The 12,342-nt window shown below is 29.2% G+C and overlaps 2 protein-coding genes across 2 annotated transcripts; one reads left to right on the forward strand and one right to left on the reverse strand.

Moving 5' to 3' along the window:
• Window positions 1-1,722: 1,722 nt before the first annotated feature.
• On the reverse strand, window positions 1,723-6,197 carry LOC113847003 (transcription initiation factor IIA subunit 2). Its single transcript, XM_027475819.1, has 4 exons — window positions 6,073-6,197; window positions 5,760-5,908; window positions 5,623-5,673; window positions 1,723-2,088 (listed from the first exon to the last, which is right to left on the reverse strand). The coding sequence occupies exons 2-4, from the start codon at window positions 5,886-5,888 to the stop codon at window positions 1,948-1,950; spliced, it is 321 nt and encodes a 106-aa protein (XP_027331620.1). The 5' UTR covers window positions 5,889-5,908; window positions 6,073-6,197; the 3' UTR covers window positions 1,723-1,947.
• A 5,320-nt stretch (window positions 6,198-11,517) lies between these two features.
• On the forward strand, window positions 11,518-11,903 carry LOC113848435. Its single transcript, XM_027477943.1, has 2 exons — window positions 11,518-11,681; window positions 11,778-11,903. The coding sequence occupies exons 1-2, from the start codon at window positions 11,532-11,534 to the stop codon at window positions 11,901-11,903; spliced, it is 276 nt and encodes a 91-aa protein (XP_027333744.1). The 5' UTR covers window positions 11,518-11,531.
• The last annotated feature ends 439 nt before the right edge of the window (window positions 11,904-12,342 follow it).

Raw genomic sequence — 12,342 nt, forward strand, 5'->3', positions numbered from 1 at the left:
TAAAGAGATTATGTAAAAATGAAGACATTTATATATATATGGCCAATAATAAAGATGACCACAAAATATGACTACATGATCTTGTACAAAGTTTTGTCAAACTTTTTCTAATTTATTGGAAAAAAAAAACTTTAAATTTTTTTATGTTTTTAACTTAGACGAGATTTATTGACTTAAGCAAAAATTATGGTTTCACTAAATTTATGTAAACAAATTAGCAAAAATAAATTATTTATTTATTTTTTAAAATAAATTTAAACTACAGAATGTAGCTTGCGTTAAAATTACAAAGAATCCAAATCCTTTATTTTGCCATATAAGGTTACATACTCAATTTTTTGCTACCAATTCAATACTTCTTTCATGACTTCCAACAACTTGTTAACAAAATCAAAATTGCAAAACTAAATTATCATCATAAAAATGCTAAGTCCATTTTTTACTCTGTTATAATAATTTAAAATAAGAAAATTCACTTTTTTTAAGTTTTATTAATTGCAACTTAAAAAACCCCAATCATTTTTTCTCAATTAAGTACTTTTTTTCTCTATCAATAATTTAACATTTCTTTTATATTTTAATCCTTTTAAACAAATGTCTTTATTTTCCTTTTTTTTTTCAACAAACTCGTTTCAATTGTTGAGTTACTACGTAGTCTAATTTTAAAACAAAAGTCATATAATAATAAATAAAATTTAAAAATGAAAGTAATTTAATAATAAATAAAAACTGAAATGATTTATAAGTGAACCGAAAAATATTAAATAATTTAGTCCAATTTCTAAATCAAAATGTTATTTATATGTTTGATTTGAATGATTTTTTGAGGGAACGGTCCTATAATTTACTGAGTCATGAAGTTATTTGCCTATAACTATTTTTTCATTGGTATGTAGCTAAACAATTAGAAGAATAATCCCTAGTGAAGAAATTGTACTCCCGCTTATTTCACTATTTTTTTATATTATGATTAGGTTGGTAAAATCTAATTTTTTTTATTGAATAAATTAATCCCCGAAAGTTGACGGATAAAAAAAGAAAAGACAAATGGAATCATTTCTAACAAAAATCATCGTAAAAATTTTATTTTAAAAAAATAAAAATATAAACTAAATAAAATTTAAAAAATTTTGAGAGATAAAAATCTTAACTAACTCAATAGTCATTTAATCGAATTATTTATCAAAACACATCCTAAAATCTTTAGAAACTTAATAACAAAATCTTTAAGAGATCAAACTACAAGAAGATCTTCAAAGAAATTTTAAAAGAATTATGGGTCATCAGGCCAGTTCAATTTTGGGTCAAGCGGAGCAACTGTGAAGCCTCGAGTAAAGATCTTTTAAAAGAATCGTGCATGAAGAAAACATTTCATATACAAGAAATTAGACCATATGAGTATGATATAACAAATTCTCTGTCATAACAATCAAGTATCATATTGAAAATTGATTGAATGATCAACAATATAAACTAAAAATTGAACATAATTCAAACCTTACACGAAATCTTCTTAAAGTTTTTACTTGAGAAAATAAACAAACAGGTAAGATGGTCAACGAGGCCTCGAATTTTGAAGCTCCTAGTCCTCACATACTTTTTTATCTTTGATGTAACCTTACTTAAATTACTTTCCAGAATTTAAGATGAAATCTGCAACGATTGTTTATCTGCCGGAGAAAAATAAATTAGTTTACTGGTACTCATAGAATAGAACAAAGAACAGTTAAAAAGAAAGTAGATTCATCCAATTCCCAAGCGATATTCTCAATGTAGCATTAAACACCTAATGACATGATGATTGATGGCTTTTAAATCTATAACATACTATAGTTGCTAGTTCCTGCAAGAATTAAGACCATCCGTCACTATGGTCTGGCCACCATTCCCATAGTACCAGCAGATGACAACACCACCTTGTTGACAGTGTGGCAGAAATTAGGCACATTATTGTGTGAGCAACTTCGAGTCACACGCCACTATTTTAACCCGTCCAACATTCTCTTGGCTGTCTTCGTTCTTAAACAAAGCATTTTGTAAGATGAAGGTCCAAACATTGTCACAAAATCTATATGTATGGAGATGTCCCTGTGAATGAAAAGTGGAAATAAAAAGGTGAATAATTACAATCTTTAGTTATAAGGGCTTGAGCTTCAGCATAATTCAAGAATTACAAATTAAAATCATATATGCAGTATCGAAAACAAATCCGCAGATGTCAAGGAGGTATTGGGTGATTCACTACCACTTGTTTAGGGATAACTACTGCAGAACACAATAGCCACATGAAATAACAGCCCAGTCAAATTAACATTGAATATTCCGTTAGACAAGAAACAGTGCCATTTCAACACGCAGTCAAAAGCATGCGTGCAATTTAGTGAAAATAATGTAGTCAAATCATACTAAAATCAACAGCAAAAGATTGAGACTAAAGCTTACAGCTAATTCCAATATGTTGATATCATGCAATCGGACAATATAAGAAACTAAAATATTAGAAAAAGCTTAGGTAAGCTCAAGAAGACAAGTTTAAAGAGAAGATTTTTTAGAGCAACGTGCACAGGGAAGACCACATAATAAAATCAATTAACAAAAACTAAAACTATGCTGTAGTTGAGTGATTGGAAACCATTTTCAGACAGTGCAATTCTCTTTTTGTACGATTGGCTTTTGCATTTTGGTCACTATAGAAGGATAATACTTTTCTTTTCCATTATCGAATTCTTATCCTACATACTAATAATAACATATGGTAAATGAAAAATCATAGAACTTCTATATTCTATTTAATAGGATAAGCCAGAAGAATTGTTGCAGAGCTTACCTGAGAAGATTATACACTTTGTTCCTCCATATTTATTATAAAAAAAAAACCTCGATAATTGGAAGAGGAACATTTAGGCTTCTTTATTGACTTTTATGCCAGGTATAAAAAGTGAATAAAAGAGAGAGATTAAATCTGGAAATTTTTTCCATTTTCATTTCTGTTTATATAACACTCCAGGCTTCATTTTAATACTGAAAAATAATATCATTCAATTTTCAATGAAGATTCCAGTCTGTTAAACAAAAAGCTTTCCATTTTCTGTTTCCCATACAGGTTCACCAGGAGAACCAAAACACAAAAACAAACCCCTTCCAATCGGGCATCTCTTGAGACATACTACAATACTTTACACTATCTCTATCAAACAATGTCTAATTTCAGGCGTTTGGTTAAAATAAAAAGAAAACAAGTGTGTGTGTGTGTGTGTGTGTGTGTGAGAGAGAGAGAGAGAGAGAGAGAGAGAGATGCCCATGGAAGTTGTAATAATGACAAAACATGTGATAAGTCATGACAAAACAAAAAGTACACATGCTTAACTTAGTTTTCAGAAATCAACCATCAGCAGATTATATATAATTAGTGGACTACATACCTGACAAATGAATCTTAAAGTTTAAAAGCCATAAAGTTAAGTGAAAAGGTATTTATAGAAGGATAATGTCATCATTCTGTTTGAATCTCATATCTGTTGGTATTGATAGTTTGCAAATAGGAAGATCGATATACTGTCTTTTTACATATCTTGTTATTGAGTTCAATGACAAATGAGAGCATGCATGAAAAAATTAAAAGTTCAATGAGCATATTTTCCACTCAAAAAACCAATGCTCAATCATGAAAATAACCATAAATATGTACATAGAAAAAAAAAAAAAAAAGCCTGTTAGAGACAGTATCCTCATAGGCAAAATATCCAAATTTAAGAAAAATCCATATTTCAACCCCAGCTTTGACAAAAAAGCCAAATATCAACAAAGGGAATTGCATGTCACTTTCAAACAACAAATGGGGGAAAAAATCAGAAAAGAATGAAAAGGAGAAAGAATTTCAAACAAAAATAACATTGACAGGATTTTATAAATGTGTAGAAAAATAAAATGATAAAATTTCAACAATTTCAGACTCCTAATTGTAAATATAAACTAAAACTCAAAAGAAAAATAGACAAAAAAAATTACTTCTGTTGCACTTTATAAAAGTATTTGCAATGCTGATCCATCAAGATCTCCATAATATACACTCAAGAATTGAATATTCTACATGATTTCTAACTCCTGGTGTTAATATTCATGCATGCTCATACCCGTTCCCTATAGTCGTGAGTCATGACTAGCTAACTTGTAGCAAAAGGGAAACCAAAGATTTTTTAAGGCAACAAGAAAATATCCTAACCAAAACTGGCAGTATCAAACAATTATACCTTTTCAAGCCATTAACTATAGATAAGCAAACAGGTATCTTGAATCTTGATCAGCTCATTCTTTGTTACATGCATACAATTTTATTTATTTTACACCAAACAAGAATCCGCATATAGTTCTCCTCACATACTTGTTCTGTGTTACTCTTCCTATTCCTTTTTATACAAGGTAGTCATAAAAGAATCAAGAAAATTATTAAACATCCTCAATTGTAAGGAAAACAACTAAATTTGACTAAATTAGCCTTTAATATTATTACTCAAAATATTATCACTACTCTATCAATCTGAAATCTATTAATATTAGGTTAGCAAAAAAGTATTAATACTTCCTCCACAAATAAAAAGATTCAGATGCAGTAGATACCAAGCAAACTCATAACAGTGATAAAAACACAAACGTGTCTTTTAACAATAAACACCAAATTTCATGAAGCCACAACTAGGGCTGCAAGAGCGCCTCACCAACTGGTCAGTTTGCTTGCAACTTAATCCATAAACAACCGAATGAGATGGAAATTTTGGGATCCAAATTCTCTCCGGTTTGCACGGGAACTAGACATCCAATTTTCCATTCAAGCAGAAACTCAATTCAGTTCCATTTTTGAATAAGAAATCCTACCACTTTTGCGGAAAAAAAAAGAAGCAGATTGACAGAGGGGATGTGGGGGAGCGGGGTGGGAGCTGGGGGAAGGGAGAGCAGGGCTGGGTGGGGGGAGGGAGGGCTGAGGGGAGCTTGAGGGTGGGGGGAGAAAGTGCGGGACTTGGGGAAGGGAGAAGGAGAGATTCACTTAAGCAAATCTGGAACTTGATGTCCAATTTCCAGTAACAACGTGAGAGAATCCATTTTCAAAATTTTGTGGCTACTTTGTGAATAAGACAAACTTTAGCTTTCACAGGTTACTTTCACTGGCAAATCGACTTAATATAAAACTGAAAAGCTTTTAAGAATAATAATGCATAAAATGATAAATATTAGCATTAATCAAATCTTGACTCAATTGTTTTTTAACCAATATATATATATATATATATAACCAGTACCCTAAATGTTCTTGTTAAGGAATCAAATTATTCAAAAAGTATGACCACGGCATTCCCTTCATGATTTCTAATCCTCCCCAACGTAATTTTCAATATAAAATTTTTCTATCTATTAATTCTTAATAAAGACACAGTTTAGCAAGACCAATAAAGAAAAAATAAGTTATGCTTAACTTGTTGAGCCAAATAATTCAATTCTCTTCCAGCCCTAACTACAACCAATATCAGAAAGAGTAAATGCCCGTGGCATATCCAAAATTTAACATCTCACAGTCACACTAAATACATATATTAAAAAAAAAGGGTGAAAGTACGTGTTGTTTGTTACCTTGATGGAGACCTTGCTCTTAACTTGCGTTTCCAGAGCCTCAGTCATAGACTAAAATAATATCCACATGTCAACTAAGTTAAAACGCGAAAAACAGATCCAGAAACTGAACCAACAGCACCAATCCTAAACCGTACCTTATCGAACTGGACCAGAACCTGAATCGCAAGCTCAGGGCTGAGAGTACCGTTCTGAACCATCTCATCCAACGTCTCCGTCAGGCACATTCCGATCGTCGACCTACGGTACAGTTCGAACGTCGCCATTATAGCTTGCGAAACGCGATCTGCGCGGAATAAAACGCGAGTTTTGATAACAGAATGAAAATATAATGAAAAATTCAAGAGCAGAGAATTGAAAAATAATAATAACAAAAATAAGAAAAACTATTGCGGTGGGAAAAAGCGAAAGCAGGAAAACGGAGATCTAGTGGGTTAAAATTCATATTACGAATCGGGTGGCGACGTTAGGGAGTTGAGAGTGACTCTCTCTTTCTTTGTTTCTTCTTCTTCTGCTGGTGTTTCTCAGTTAACGTTTGGGTTTGGCTCGATAGCGTTTGGGAGGAGAAATTTGGGGCATTTTATACCCTAGAATTTGGAGCTGAGGGTATATATAGTGAAGGTGGGAGAACAATGTGCAATGACCATCCTACCCTCCTTAACATTTCTGTCATGTGAGTGGTGACGCTTGCAAATAAAAACTAGCATCCTGTTTGCTTTGCTAAGTTAACATTAGTATAATTTTTTTTGTGTGCGCGTTGTCTGTGTACATGAATAGTTAGCAGAAATATTATATTTTTTATTGTTATATTATATTTTATTTTCTTTTCTCTGTTGAGTTCTATACATGTGTATATATTTGAATTTAAATATCCTTTAATTAAATTATAAATTATTGTATTAATAAACATTATTAATCATAATATAAAATAATTTATACTAACAATAAATCTAAATTAAATATTTTTCTTTCTCTCACACAATTATAAATTATTAACTACAACTTTAAACCTGAATTTAAGTACTTAATAATATTATTAAAAATATTTATCACACTTTAAATTTTAATATAATAAATATATATTTTTAATTAAAATATATTATTTTTAGATATTTAAATTTAATTTTCAAATAAAAATTAATGAAATTTATATAATAATATAATAAAAACAAATTATTTGATAAATTACAACACAATTACAAATTTATACACTAACAAAGTTATTTTATTACTATCAAATATATATTATGATAATATATAATTTTATTAAATAATATATTTAATAAATTTGGAACGATGGAATTACACATTGCACATCTTTGCAATTAACTTTATACATGAGACAATTTTAATTTATTCTTCTATATCAAATTACAAAATAATTAAAAATAATAATTGAACAACATTAAATTATAATTTATATTTATAATTTAACATATTAATAATAATATTTATATTTAATATTGTGTAAATTTTATAAGAGAAGTTTTAAAAAAAATAAAATAATGGATAAAGTTTGGTGATCGCAATTTCAAATTTTTTTATATTCAAATAATGGTGTTGGTTATTTTAAAAAGTTTTTCTTTTCCTACTTTGAACTCTCCCTTAAGAATTAGCCTTTGACATATTCCAACTTTGAATGATGAAGCTAGACTAGTTTTCACTACCCTAATATCTAAGGATAAAGTTAAATATATTATTATGTGTATAAAATTCTTTAAGGCATGAGGACTAGATATATTTTAGTCTTACTTCTTTAAGAAGTATTGGCATATTGTGAGTGATGACGCTTAAAAATTTATTAGAGATAAATGTACTAATATTATGTCTTTGCAATGTTATCTTCAAAATCATATCCAAAGTGTTGGTGCATAGACTTTGTCCTTTTCTTAAATAATCTCATTAGTCTGTACCAGAGTAACTTTCTTCTTTGAAAGGGTACTTATGATGATACAATAATAGTTAAAGAAATTATTCATCACATGTATAAATTTAAGGTAAAAAAAAGTTGTTTGGTATTCAAAGTTGATCCTTAGAAAACCTATGACAGCTTCAGTTGAAATTTTTTACAATGTGTTCTTGAAGATTTTAGTCTCCCACGTGTCATCATATCTCTTGTTATGTGGTGTGTGAGCACCTTATCATTATCTATTATCTACTAAACCTTTATCTCTAGTGAAGGGACTTTGGCAAAGTGATTTAATGTCACCTTACTTGTTTGCTCTTTGTATGAAAAAGTTATTCTTATATATTTAGTAGTTAGTGAAAGATAATATTTGGCAACCTATTAGACTAGCTAGAGGTGAGCCAAAGCTCTCTCATCTTTTATTTACTGATTATGTATATTATTTTTTAGGGCTTCAAGAACTCAAACAAGATACTAATCACTTCATCAATTTTGTATGAAGTTTGGTTTGAGGATTAACTTTGATAAATATATACTTATGTGCTTACTAGATATCTTAAGAAATGATAGACAAGCTTTTCAAACCATCTCCTATCAAGGTTGTTAAGGACATTGGAAAGTGTTTTGACTTCTCCATTTTGCATGGTTGTAATAGGAGGAACACCTTCAACCATATTATTGAAAGGGTTAATAAAGGGTGTTAAATAAAGTTGGGCAAATTTTTTAGTAAAATCTATTCTTAGTTATATTCTCATTTATTTCATGCAAGTTTTTTTGGTTACCTAGAAGAATTCACTGTGAAATTGATAAGATTTTGAGAAGGTTTATTTAAGGACACAATGTTGACCAAAGAGGTTGGCACAAAGTTTCTTGGAATATTCTAACAACAGATAAATGATCTAGAGGTCTTAGAATTAGAGATAGCATAACAACTAACACAACTTTCCTAAGAAAACTTGTGTGGGATATCCTCATCAATATAGATAAATTGTAGTGTCAAGTCTTATCTCACAAGTGTCTTAATAATGGATTCATTCTTAATGCTTCAATGGATAACAATGCCTCCTACATATGGCGTGGAGTGATTAAAGCAAAGAATTTACTTAAGGAGGGCTTCTTTTTCTTATTAGGGGATGGTATGACTTCCTTTTGGTTTGTAAATTGCCTTGGTTATGGACCATTATGTCAACTAGTAGACTATATTCATGTTTTTTTTATACATGATTTTGTCTCAAGAATATCATTTATAGTGGCACTTGAAAATTTTCTATATTACATACAATTTTATCTCAATATTTGCATGACTTAATTTGTCAAATCCCCTTCACACTCATTGCATCATTGCAATATTGTTGGTATTAGAAGTTTGGGAAAGAAGGCAATTATTCAACAACCTCGAGTTATGTTTGGCTTAATAGTCATTGTCATTTCCAACCCACTACACACATTTGGAAATGGCTTGGAAACTTCAAATTTCTAAGAATTTTATTTCTTTGGCAAACTTTGCATGATCTACCAACAATAAGTTACACTATTCTTCTAGTTACCCTCAATGTTTTTACTCTAAGGATGATTTTCTCTACTATCTTACAGAAGTATGACTAACGATTGGACTTTGGGAGACAATGTCATTTATTTAGTAGTGTAAGTTCTTGGTTGTCTAGAAGTGCTTCTTCTAAATAATGAATTCTTTTTTTATTAATAGTCTAATGGCTTCAGCATTAAAGGAGTAATTATATTTTTCAAAGCAAAAATTGATTGATCTAAGAAATTTTGCATAAAACTTGCCTATTGCATGATGAATCAATATTTATCTTTTTAATAAAACTTATAGCAAAAATGATATACATAATTGATATTTGAAAACCTTCTAAGGATGACATTATTAAACTCAATGTGGATGACAATTTTGCTCCACACACGGATCAAATGAGCTTAGGATGAGTCTTTAAATATTCTAATTAGAATTGATTTTTGGATTTTAATAATTTTCATGGACATGATGACTCAACCTTAGCTGAAGTTCGTACTATGTTAAATGGCTTGAAACTCTAACAACTATAACAATTTGGTCTCTTAGAGTGAATGCAAAGAAAGAGGTTGTAAATATCATTTATTTTGATTTGATATCTTGTTGTCATTCTTATGCTCATATAATTTTAGATATTTTTAACTTGATCTACCGATCTTGAAATGTGAAAATTTTATTTGTTCATTGTGAAGTTAATCGAGTTGCGAATAATTTAGCTCATATAATTATCTATAAAATAATTTTATTTTTTAACACTTATTATATGTCTTTGTAGTCTTGTTTTATTTTATTTCTAATTAATAAAAAAATAATTATATAAAATAATAAACTCAAATAATTTTATATTTTAAATGTTGAAATTTATAACTAACATTTTAAAATTTGTCAATTCCACTGTTTAAAATAGAAAATGTGCTTAATTGAAAAACAAAAAGTGTCATTATTTTTTTCTATAAATATTTGTATTTATATAATTAAAGGCTATAGCACAATTATTTAAGATATTGTCTTTCATATATTAAGTTTGAATTTGAGACACTGTTTAAAGAAAATCAACCATATATATTGCTCGAATAATCTCAAATGGTCGTATAAAAAGAATTTGTTATTAATTATTGTCGTAATCACTACAAATAAAATAATTTCTTTAGATTTTGGGACAGGGCTAGTATCAAACAATAACAAAAATGAAAATTTAGGAGGAAACAGCGGAACACAGCTAAACTACATAATTGAAGTCCTTGTTGCTAAACAGCAATATAAATGATTTTGTTATTTTATAGCTACTTGAATAAGTGTAAAAAAAAATCTTAAATATTGCATGTAAGCTTAACGATGTTTGCGCCTTTCTTGTCTATAATTTTCTACTGACTTGGGAGGAGGGGATTTCGAATTGAAAATTGTTTGATAAATATTTTCGAAGTATTTATATATAGAGAGAAATAAAAAAAAAATATAATAAGTAATGAAATATATTAACAAAGAAAATAAAAAATATCAATTAGATAGTGATATCAATTATAAACCAGAATTGCTTCGAATCTCATAAGTTACTTTTAAAATTTCTCATTGTGATTTTAATATGGTTCTATGAGTTTATTTTTGTACGAGTTATTTTAGAATTTATCTGAATATTTTTTGAAAATATATTAAAATTTATGACAGATGAAAGATGAGAATATGAAAAAATAAATGATCATAATTCTATGGTTAAAATAAATAGTTAAAGTTATAATTAATTTAAACAATCTTAATATTTGATATATGGTCAGTTAAAATTAACTCGTATCGCCTCTCGTCCTTAATTAGCCTGAGGTGCTGCTGCACTGGATAAAAGTGAAAATTTCCATGCTTGGGATAGTCGTTACCACGAAATGATTCTGCAGTCTCATTCAATGGTTGTATTTAAGCAAATATGATATTAAACGAATTTTTCTTTAAGCTGAAAAATTCCCTCAAGTAAAAAAAAAACTAAAACTGTAATTTTTGCTTAAATAAAAAAAATTGCTTAAATCAAGATCGCGTAAAAGGTTAAAACTTGAAAATTTTAAAACTACTTTATGTTTTTCGTTACAAATTTTCCAAAAAAATAAATTAAAAAGAGGAAGATTTAAAATATAAAATCGATTAGAAACTAAATTACAAAATTTTAAAACTGAAAAACTTAACTAGTTAAAAAAATTGCACCTAGATTTTTTATTTTTATTTTTTAAGTCTCAACTATCATTATTTTAAATGAATCATCAAGGGATGAGTAAGGAAGTGAATGACGCGGACAGAATACAGAGGTGCCACGTAAAGAAAGAAGCCATATTCCGGAAACGTGTAACCCTCACCCATCTCTTTTTGTTTCCCAAACGCAAATTGGTTCAGTTTGTATGTAAAAACACTGCTTCGCTTCTGTTGTCTCTTTCCAAACTCTGCGAACTTGACAGAGCAGGCGATTTTTATTCAACAATATATCAAGTGGAAATGGAAGAGAAGATGGGTTCTTCTTCTTCAGCCCCTTTATCAAATCACAAGAACACCTCGTGGGTTTCTCGCCTGAAGAAGAGTTGCTTATCTTTAGCAGCTTCCATTCAGGAAAGCTTTCGATACGTAAAAGCATTTTTTGTTGGTCAGGTTCGAAATATCCAAACACGACCTTTCCATTTATTTTTATTTTTTTTTGGTTTAGTACTGATTTCAATTTGATTATTATTTGGTGTGGAAAAACAGGCAAAGACTATTACTGCAAGAAATGAGAAGGAAGCAAGTGTAGCTGAACTTGAGGCTACCAAGATGCAGGTTGAGGCTGCTGATGCTGCCGAAGATATCAAGAACAGACTCAATAAATCCGCGTAACTTTTAGCTTTTCACTAATTACGACCAAATTTCTCTCCCTTTTCTTCTACTCGTGCAAAAGGAAAAGTGGGAAACAAATGTCCTTTTGTCGCTCCAATATATCTTTTTTTTTTTTTTCTGGTTTTGTTGAACATAAAATATTGTTAAGTGTGAGTTAATCCGAATTAGGATGCATTTGATTTGGATAACTATCTATCTATTTATAAGCTTCTTTTTTTCCAGTAAAGATAACTTACGTAATAGGTTTTGAATATGAGCCTGATTCAAAAGTAAGAAAAAGCGATTGGGCTACTAGCATGTATTAAAATTTTTGGATGAGCTTGTACAAAAGCCTCTATTTTTTTTTTCAGGTTTTAGAGATTAAATAAATAGAAAAGTGAAATTTGATTCATTTTATAAATTATTTTTTATAAATATTTATTGACAAGTTTGAGCTTTA

The sequence above is a fragment of the Abrus precatorius genome, unplaced genomic scaffold (genome assembly GCF_003935025.1).
Source record: "Abrus precatorius isolate BTA unplaced genomic scaffold, Abrus_2018 Scaffold8, whole genome shotgun sequence".
Classification (NCBI taxonomy): Eukaryota; Viridiplantae; Streptophyta; class Magnoliopsida; order Fabales; family Fabaceae; genus Abrus; species Abrus precatorius.

Excerpts from the sequence above, each read along its gene's own strand:
- LOC113847003 (XM_027475819.1), bottom strand. The coding sequence starts at position 5,888 with ATGGCGACGTTCGAACTGTACCGTAGGTCGACGATCGGAATGTGCCTG. Across the intron at positions 5,674-5,759 it reads TTCTGGTCCAGTTCGATAAG|TCTATGACTGAGGCTCTGGA; the intron begins GTACGGTTTAGG and ends ATATTATTTTAG. Across the intron at positions 2,089-5,622 it reads AGAGCAAGGTCTCCATCAAG|GGACATCTCCATACATATAG; the intron begins GTAACAAACAAC and ends TTTCATTCACAG.
- LOC113848435 (XM_027477943.1), top strand. The coding sequence starts at position 11,532 with ATGGAAGAGAAGATGGGTTCTTCTTCTTCAGCCCCTTTATCAAATCAC. Across the intron at positions 11,682-11,777 it reads AAGCATTTTTTGTTGGTCAG|GCAAAGACTATTACTGCAAG; the intron begins GTTCGAAATATC and ends GTGGAAAAACAG.